General features: G+C 42.7%; 1 protein-coding gene across 1 annotated transcript in view; it reads right to left on the bottom strand.

Annotated features, from left to right (window-relative positions):
* Positions 1-2,593: 2,593 nt before the first annotated feature.
* The window catches only part of FKBP6 (FKBP prolyl isomerase family member 6 (inactive)), a 44,674-nt gene continuing 37,680 nt past the window's right edge, over positions 2,594-9,587 (bottom strand). The window contains exons 7-8 of the mRNA XM_077299451.1: positions 3,174-3,283; positions 2,594-2,854 (exon numbers count right to left, since the gene is read on the bottom strand). Coding sequence (XP_077155566.1) covers positions 2,761-2,854; positions 3,174-3,283 — 204 coding nt within the window. The 3' untranslated portion in view covers positions 2,594-2,760. The remainder of the gene's footprint in view (positions 2,855-3,173; positions 3,284-9,587) is intronic.

Below are 9,587 nucleotides of genomic sequence, written 5' to 3'. Positions count from 1 at the left end.
TTTATTGCGCATAGACATATTTTGAGAGCTATTGTGTTCCTATATTTCTGCCGATAAAGTCATGTTATTGCTTGTTTTTTTGAGGGAAGAGTTGATATTTTTATTGGTTCCACTTTCGGCATGTAACATTTTTTTTTATTGCTTTCTATTCTGATTTTTGGGAGGTAGAATGAACAAAAACTAGCAATGCAGGAGTTGTTTTTTTAAGCTGTTCACTGTATGGTATAAATGATGAGAAGCTTTATTCTTTGGGTCAGAACGATTATAGTGATACCACATTAATTTTTTTTATGTTTTGTAGTTTATACACAATAAAAACTATTTTATAGAAAAAATAATTATTTTTGCATTGCTTTATTCTTAGAGTTATAGCTTCTTTATTTCTCCATATGGCGGCTTATTTTTTGTGGGACAAGATGATGTTTTCAGCTATACCATTTTTATTTCCATTCAGTTTTTTTTATCGAATTTTATTCCACTTTATGTCCGGCAGTGTGGTGAAAAACCATGTTTGTTTCCCACATTTTTTATTAATTTTTTGTTACGATGTTCACTGAAGGGCTTAACTAGTGTGACAGTTTTATAGGTCGGGCCGTTCCATACGTGGCAATACCAAATGTGTGTACTTTTTTATTTATTTTTGTTTTTACACAAATATACCTTGGTATAAAATTGGTATAATATTGGTATATTATTATTTGCATTTTAATTTATTTTGTGATATTTTTAAAAATATTTTTACTTCGTCCAGCTAATGGACTTTAACTTTTATTAGGCTGATCGTTGATATAATGCACCAACATTACACTGACAGAAGCCTCTTGGGGCATGCCCCTGGCATGGTCTAACAGGCTTGCCGTAGCTGCCTGACTTGGAGGTCATCGTGACGACCTTGGATTGCCATGACTAAGATCGAGCACTCGCAATGACGTTGCAGGGGCACTGATCGGAAGGGAGAGGGAGTTCCCTCACTCTTCTAGCCCCCCAAATTATGTGATTGATATTTTTGGGGTTACACAGCAGGCGGCGCGGACACCGCACCTGACAGTTTCGGCCAGGGCTCAGCTATCATGTAAGGCAAACTTTATTGGTGGCAATCGAGCAGGCACGGTTCCTGTGCCGCGCACGATCGACATGACGTGCCCATATGCCAAAGGTTGGGAACCCCTACCCGACCATGACATATGGGCACGTCAAAGGCTTTGAATGGGTTAAGTTACGCAATTAGTGTTGGTCCCACCTAGCCCCTTATTCCACTACCCACATTGCCAAAGATGCGACTTGTCATAAGCACAGAAGAAAGCCGTATTCTCAGCTGGGTGGTACAACTTAGTGATGTAAAATATGCCAATTACTTAAATGGAATCTGTAACCAGGCTTTTTGCTACCTCATCTCAAAGCAGCATGGTGTCGGGGCAAAGACCCTGATTCCAGCAATGAGACACTATTTTATTTCAGTATGCTGAGCTCTGTATCACCCCGCCCACACCATTGATTGACAGCTTCCTGTGTACACTGTACATTGACAGAAAGCTGCCGGTTTTGGGTGCGGAATTATACAGAAAAGTAGACTATGTGGTACGAGACACCTAGTCCTACAGTGATTGTAATAAAATTAGTGTTTTGTTGAGACTAAGACAACACAGCCTAGTAATAGACACATCACTGGAAATAGTGTCTCTGCCACTACATCATGCTGCTCTCAGATTGCATAGCAAAACCTGCTGATTCCTATTAATACAATACATTTATCTCCCTTATGTTTCAGCTTGCTGCTTATATGTAACTACTGTCTCTGCAGTATGGGATCTATAATGGAGAAATTAGTCATATAGAAGGCATGATTGACAGGATCGCTCAGGGAATATAGAGGTACCAGACTGCAATGAGTAGTCACCTAAAGAAGCAAGATGGCCACAAAATGACCAATGCAGATTGTACAGCAGGCCACGATATTGATGCCTTGTGTGATCAGATCCCTGGATAACTTAGTGACCCAGTGGAATACTGTAGCAGCACTGTGGATGAGATCCAAGCAAATGTCATGAACAAGATGTGAAAACTTTCCAGGCAGAAATTACCCAGCAGCGTTGTTGGTTTGTTTTGTTTTTTAATCCACAGCATGTCAATTCCAGATTTGTGTTGGATTTTCTTATTTTTATTGTGAAACACTAGACTCCTGTCCGGGTACCGTCACGGAAATGCTCTTATGGTCCTCTGCACATTGACATCACAGACTGTAGATGTGACACGTGTTCAGAGATCTGAAGGTGACCAGAGAAGCCATCTGGGCACCAGGAGACGCACGTCTATTTGTATTATTTTAGTTCCCCCCCCATGTTCAGCTGTGGAGTGTTTTAGAATTTCCCCATGAGTAAATGCATTTGTAAGTCTGGGTCCCTGCTAAGTCTCACTTCTCGAAAATCAGGAAATCTACAACATGCAACTTTGGCATATTTTTAGTCAGACACAATAGCACAGTGTAACTACCACAAAAAAAACAACAAGATTTTGAATAATTCCTCAACCTCCAATGTTTAGTTGGTTCTTCCAAAAAAAAGATAAGAACTTCAAAACAAGAAACAAAACACTGTTCAACAAGAACAGCAAGCTTTATTATTCTCATAAAGCATAGAACTATATTGCATACATAAACAAGACAAACAATCAGTAATACTGTGTTATACAAGAACAAATAAAGATTCACTAAACACCTTGTCATTCAGACCGCCAACGAGCAGGAAAAGAGGAGCAGAGAAATCAATGGCTCTCTCCATTAATGGTTGTGGAGGACTGAGGAACAAACATACGGACACACATCTGCCTCTGCTGATCCATGTACTCCTTGTAATAACTGTAAAATAGAAGATAAATATCACCCATCAGGCTTGTCGTCTTTACCCCTCCCCCAGAAAATTGTTATGTACATAGGTGGTGATGGGCCATGGAGGCCCGGTACACATTTGATAACTCCGCTACTTAGGGTCTTTGTCTGCAGATCTTACAGTATATAATATTCTTCCTTGAAGTTTCCTGGTCTCTTATTGGATCTTATCGGCTGCTATTCAAAATCAAGCTCAAATCTTGCTCTATTTGCATTTCAAAGCCATGGGAAGCCTTGATAAAATTCAATCTCGGCATATAAATTCCTTATATTCTAAAATAATTAATACCTTGACCACCTCTTCAGCTCACTGTTGATTTCCTGATTAAACGGTTCCAACTTTTGAGCCCTCAGAAGGAAGGTCCGTGCCTTCTCATACTCTCTCAACTCAAGACAAGCCTAAGAGAGGACGAGAACTAAACATTTATCCTCAGGTCATCGAAACATACAGAACAGAGTCGTGTAACTGCAGCAAGAAAAGTCACTTCTGTTGTTGGAACTTCCCATTTTAAAGAGCAGCTAAATGTTTTTATATGTTGAAGGCCCTTTAAACAGAAACTAATTTGTTTTCGTTGTATAACAAATAGTGATGAGCGAGTATGCTCGTTACTCGAGATTTCCTGAGCATTCTAGGGTGTCCTCTGAGTATTTGTTAGTGCTCGGAGATTTAGTTTCTGTCGCCGTAGCTGCATTATTTGCGGCTGCTAGACAGCCTGAATACATGTGGGGATTTCGTAACAAACAGGCAATCCCCACACGTATTCAAGCTGCCTAGCAGCCCCAAATCATGCAGCTACGGTGACAGAAACTAAATCTCCGAGCACACTGATATATTCAGAGATCACCCGAGCATGCTCAGGAAATCTCGAGTAACGAGTATACTCGCTCATCACTAATAAAATATTGTTCAGCATAGAAAGTTATGACTTTGCGAATCACGTTAGACGATGTGCTTTCATTCCTGTAAAAAAAAAATAAACAAATTTGCATGCTAAATGCCTTCTGCACCCTGCTTTTTTCCAGTCTATTTGCATGCCATGAGCTGCATTGATATCAGAGTATACTCATTTGGAGTACAGATGATTGCAGTGAAAGGCTCAGCACCCTTGTATCACTAACTCTGGGGATAAGTTGCTGCAGGAAGTTGTTCCGATAAGAGCAGCACTCCGAGGAGGAGGCAGGGGCTGACATGTTATGTCATAAGCATCTGATACATGCGGTGTTTCACTATTATGCATGTTATTAGGAACAGAGAGGTGCCCGTGCATGACTTTCACTTGCTCTCTACGTCTTCATTTTTTATGAGATCGATGTGGGTCCTAGTGTTTGTACCTGTATATATTATTATTAGACATTTTTATAGCGCCATTTATTCCTTGGCGCTTTACATGTCAAAAGAAGCAAATATAGACAAGTACAATAAACATGAGCCAAAAATAAGGCACACACAAGTAAAGGAGGCGAGAGGACCCTGCATGCGAGGGCTCACAGTCTACAGGAGATGTGTGAGGATACACTAGGAGAGAGTAGAGCTGGTTGTGCGGCGGTTCAGTAGACAGAGGATCACTGCAGGCTGAAGGCTTGTCGGAAGAGGTCGGTCAAGGTTTCCAAGGCAGGCGAGAGTCTGATGTGTGGGGGTAGAGAGTTCCAGAGTATGGGGGAAGCACGGGACAAGTCTTGTATGCGGTTGTGGGAAGAAGAGATGAGAGGGGAGTAGAGGAGGAGATCTTGAGAGGATCAAAGGTTGCGTGTAGGCAAGTACCAGGAGACCATGTCGCAGATGTATGGAGGAGACAGGTTGTGAATGGCTTTGTATATCATAGTTAGGGTTTTGAACTGGAGCCTCACGACAATAGGAAGCCAGTGAAAGGCTTGGCAGAGGGGAGAGGCTGGGGAATAGCGAGGAGACAGGTGGATTAGTCGGGCAGCAGAGTGCTAGAGGGGAGAGGGAGAGTAGGAGGCTGCAGTAGTCGAGGTGGGAGATAAGGGCATGCACTAGTGTTTTTGTGGTTTCATGGTCAAGGAATGCGCGGATCCGGGAAATATTTTTGAGTTTGAGGCGGCAGGAGGAGGCAAGGGCTTGGATATGTGGCTTCAAAGAGAGGGCAGAGTTGAGGATCACCCCGAGGCACCGAGCATGCAGGACTAGGGAAAGTGAGCAGCCATTGATGGATAGGTCTGGTGGAGGGGTAGAGTGAGATAGGAGAAAGAAGTTGAATTCTGTCTTGTCCATGTTCAGTTTTAGAAAGCGAGCAGAAAAGAAGGCTGAAATAGACAGACATTGTGGGATTTTGGTCAGTAAGGAGGTGAGGTCAGGTCCAGATAGGTAGATCTGCGTGTCATCGGCGTAGAGAGGATACTGCAAACCGTGGGATTCTATGAGCTGTTCCAGGCCGAAGGTGTAGATGGCGAAGAGTAGGGGTCCTAGAACTGAGCCCTGAGGAACACAGACAGGGGGCGAGGTGAAAAGGTGGTGTGGGAGACGGAGACACTGAATGTTCGGTCTATTAAATATGATGAGATCCAGGATAGGGCTAAATCTGTGATGCCAAAAGATGAGAGAATCTGTAGCAGGAGGAAATGGTCCACAGTGTCAAAAGCAGAAGACAGATCCAGGAGAAGGAGGACAGAGTAGTGTCGTTTGCTTTTGGTGGTTAGTAGGTCGTTGGTGACTTTATAGTTAAGGCAGTTTCAGTTGAGTGATGAGATCGGAAGCCAGATTGTAACTGGTCAAAAGGGAAGCAGGAGGAGAGGTGGAGGACAGTTCAAGATGGACATGCTGTCCCAGTAGTTTTGAGGCATAAGGGAGAAGAGATATCGGGCGATAGCTAGACACAGAGGATGGGTCGAGGGGGGGGCTTTTTGAGGATGGGTGTGATCGAGGCATGTTTGAAGGATGAGGGAAAGACACCATGTGTAAGTGAGAGGTTGAAGAGGTGTGTTAGAGTTGGGATGAAGACTGTGGCGAAGTTAAGGATGAGGTGAGACGGGAGTGGGTCAAGCATGCAAGTGGTGAGGTGTGATCTTGACAGGAGGGTGGAGAGCTGATCTTCTGTCATGGTGGAGAAGCTGGTTTTGGAGGAACAGGGCTGAGCAACTAAGAGGAGCATTGGGCGCTGCGGGCCAAAGCTTTCTCTGATCATATCGATCTTCTGTTTATAGAAAGAGGCAAATCAGACATATAACAGACATTTATGGTATAAACAACCGAGACGGTATATTCCCATTAAAGGGAATCTGTAAATCTATTGACACCATGGTGGACAGCAAGTGCAGTTAACCCTTTCACCCTGAGCCTGTTTTCACCTTCATGAACATGCCAAATTTTACAATACTGACCAGTGTCACTTTATGTGGTAATAACTGTGGAACACTTCAACGGATCCCCCTATTTCAAAGAGTTTTGTTTGTGACACATCGTACTTCACTATAGCAGTAAAATTTGGTCAATAAAACATCCGTTTATTTCTTAAAATGTCGGAAATTTGGAGAAATTTTCAAACTTTTATGCCCTTAAACCAGAGAAATATATCACACAAAATAGTTAATAAATCACATCCCTCACATGTCTATTTTACATCAGCATCATTTTTTAAACTTTTTTTTTTGTCAGAAAGTTAGAAGGGTTAAAGGTTGACAAGCGATTTCTAATATTTTTCCAACAAAATTTACAAAACCTTTTTTTTTTTTTTTTTTTTTTAAAGGACCACATCACCTTTGAAGTGACTTTGGGGGGCCTATATGGCAGAAAATACCCTAAATAATTGACACCATTATAAAAACTGAACCCCTCAAGGTGTTCAGAACAAAAGATTCAAGAAGTTTATTAACAATTCAGGGGCTTCACAGAAACTGAGGCTGCGTGGAAGGAAAAAAATAACTTTTTTTGCCACAAAAATTTTACTTTAGACTCCATTTTTTTATTTTCACAATGGCAACAAGAAAAAAAACCAAACAAAATATGCTGTGCAATTTTTCTCGAGTACGCTGATATCCCATATGTAGGGTAAAAATTACTGTTTGGCAGGGCTTGGAAGGAGCGCCATTTGACTTTTTGAACTCAAAATTAGCTGGTATCGAGAGCGGACGCCATGTCACGTTTAGAAAGCCGATCTGCCTAAAGAGTGAAAACCCCTTTCAAGTGACCCCATTTTGGAAACTAGACCCCTCAAGGAATGTATCTAGATGTGTGGTGAGCACCTTGAACCCCCCCAGGTGCTTCACACCCCACCAATGACTTTATAATGGAATTGATTTAGTGTTTTCCTGGCACATGAATTTTATAATGTGGTGGCATATGTGAGCTGTGTAGAGTGCATCAGCTTGGCATACGTGAGTTGTGTTGAGTGCATCAGGTTGGCATACGTAAGTTGTGAAGAGTGCATCAGGTTGACATAAATGAGTAGTGCAAAGTGCACCAGGTTGCCATATGTTAGTATAGAGTGCATCAGGTTGGCAAACATAAGTAGTGTAGCGTGCATCAGGTTGGCATATGTGAGTTGAGCAAGTTCAAAATAAATTTAGTAGTCCTTGGATGAATGGTAGACCAGGAAATAGTCTTTCATACACAGGCCAGGTTTGTTGGGGCAGGTGTCACACTGATAAATGGTGTCCTTTTGTATCCCTCTTTTGAAACACACTGCACCTTTTTTATGACCTTCGTCTCTTTTCAGTTTGAGGGACCTCACCGGGGAAATGTTGCTCTTGTACAACTTGTGCACCTTTAGTTCTGGAAATACTGGGGCCGCTCCTTCCTGATTTCTAAATATTGGGGCCTTGATCACTACCTCTTGGAACTGAAAGAAGGTTCCTTGTCTGGCCTGCACATCGTGATAGCATAAAAGCATTATACAATGCCATCTGTTAGATGTGCACGGCCAGCTTTGTCAACCACACCTTAACTTTTTTCATGGGGCTGGAGGACTTGATCAAAGAGATCAAATCCCCTCATGTTCTTGTTGTACCCTAGGACACAGTTTGAGGACCTGTGTAGTGGTACCTTGTACAGCGGTGGTGGTGTTGCTATGACCATGTATAGTGGTCAAGAAAAGGACATCGCTCTTCTCTTTGTACTTGACCACCAGCATGTTGTCGCTACGTTGGGCTGTTCTCACCCTTTCTGAGCAGTTGCAAAATTGGCGTCCTCTTTGATATTTGCGCACAGTACAGCAAGCTGCGGTATCTCTAGCAGAGAGAGACTTGAACAGTAAGATGCCGGTATAAAAGTTATCTACGTCGAGGTGATAACCTTGATCGAGCAGTGGGTGCACCAAATCTAACACAATTTTCCCACTCACTCCCAGGACTTTGAGGCATCCGGGGGGGGGGAGGGGGAATCTGGGTGTCCTTTCCATCATAAACTCTAAACCAGTATGTACCCTGAGGTACTTTTAACAGCTTGTAGAATATAATTCCATACCAGGCCCTCTTACTGGGCAGGTATTGCCGGAATTTGGGCCTCCCCTTGAAATGTATCAGATACTCATCTAAGCAGATGTACTTTTGGGGAACGTATACCTCAGCAAACTTGTTGCTAAAGTGCTCAATGTCGATGAAAGTTGGGGGTCTTCTTGGGGAGGACACCGTGCATTATCATTGTAATGCAAAAATTTGTGGATGGCCTCAAAGCGTATCCGGGCATACACATGTAGAACAGTGGAGTATTGTATAAAACATTAACACTCTAATATTGCAGATTTTCTGGCCTCTTCACTATCTCTATGTGAAGAACAAGGCCTAAAAACGTCATCATTTCTATGGAGTCTACAGGGGTCCAGTTGGCAAATAATCTAATGGGATTTTGCGATAAAAATTGTTAGGCGTACAAATCTGTCTGGGACACCATGAGGTCTACAAAATTATCAGAGAAAAATAGAATTAGTCTTACCAGTAATTCGATATCTAGGAACCTTCCTCGACAGCTGCATTGGAGGTTGTCTCCCCGCCCTAATGGGGGACAGGAAACACAAAGAGGTTAAATACCCCTCCCCTTCCTGCAACCACCAGCGTTTTTTCTGGACACACTAGCATGAGTAGTTACCACGAAAGTGCAGGAATCATCCAATAAGAAAATCAGATAGGGAGGGAAATTAGTGCTGTCGTGGAAGGTTCCTAGAAACCGAATTACCAGTAAGACTAATTCTATTTTCTCTAGCCACCTTCCACGACAGCAGCATCGGAGTAATACCAACAACTAATATCTTAGGGAGGGACTACAGCCTGCAGAACTCGTCTGCCGAATGTTAAATCCCTATTAAAACTTAGTCTGTAGTGTCTGGTAAACGTATGAACAGAAGACCAGGTGGCGGCTCTGCATATCTGCTCTATAGATGTGTCCCCTCTCTGCCCACGATGCCGATACTGAACGTGTAGAATGAGCCTTCAGTGATGCAGGAGATAGACTCTCTGATGAGTATGCCAGGCAGATAGCTTGTTTGATCCAATTGGCGATCGTATTCTTAGCCACCTTCTTGTCCTTATTTCGTCCTGAGGGCTGAATGAATACGTTTTGGTCAATCCTCCAGCTCTTTGTTGGAGGTAGTAGAGAACCACTCTGCGAACATCAAGGGTGTGAAAGGTTTCTTACTTCATATTAGAAGGATCTGGGCAGAATGAGGGTAGCACAATATCCTGACCTCTATGAAAGTCCAAGACTACTTTAGGCATAAAGGGGGATCTAATCGGAGAATAATGCTATCTGCAG

The sequence above is a fragment of the Ranitomeya variabilis genome, chromosome 3 (genome assembly GCF_051348905.1).
Source record: "Ranitomeya variabilis isolate aRanVar5 chromosome 3, aRanVar5.hap1, whole genome shotgun sequence".
Lineage (NCBI taxonomy): Eukaryota > Metazoa > Chordata > Amphibia > Anura > Dendrobatidae > Ranitomeya > Ranitomeya variabilis.
Note: the sequence above shows the minus strand (reverse complement) of the source record. Positions and strands in the feature narration are given on the sequence as shown.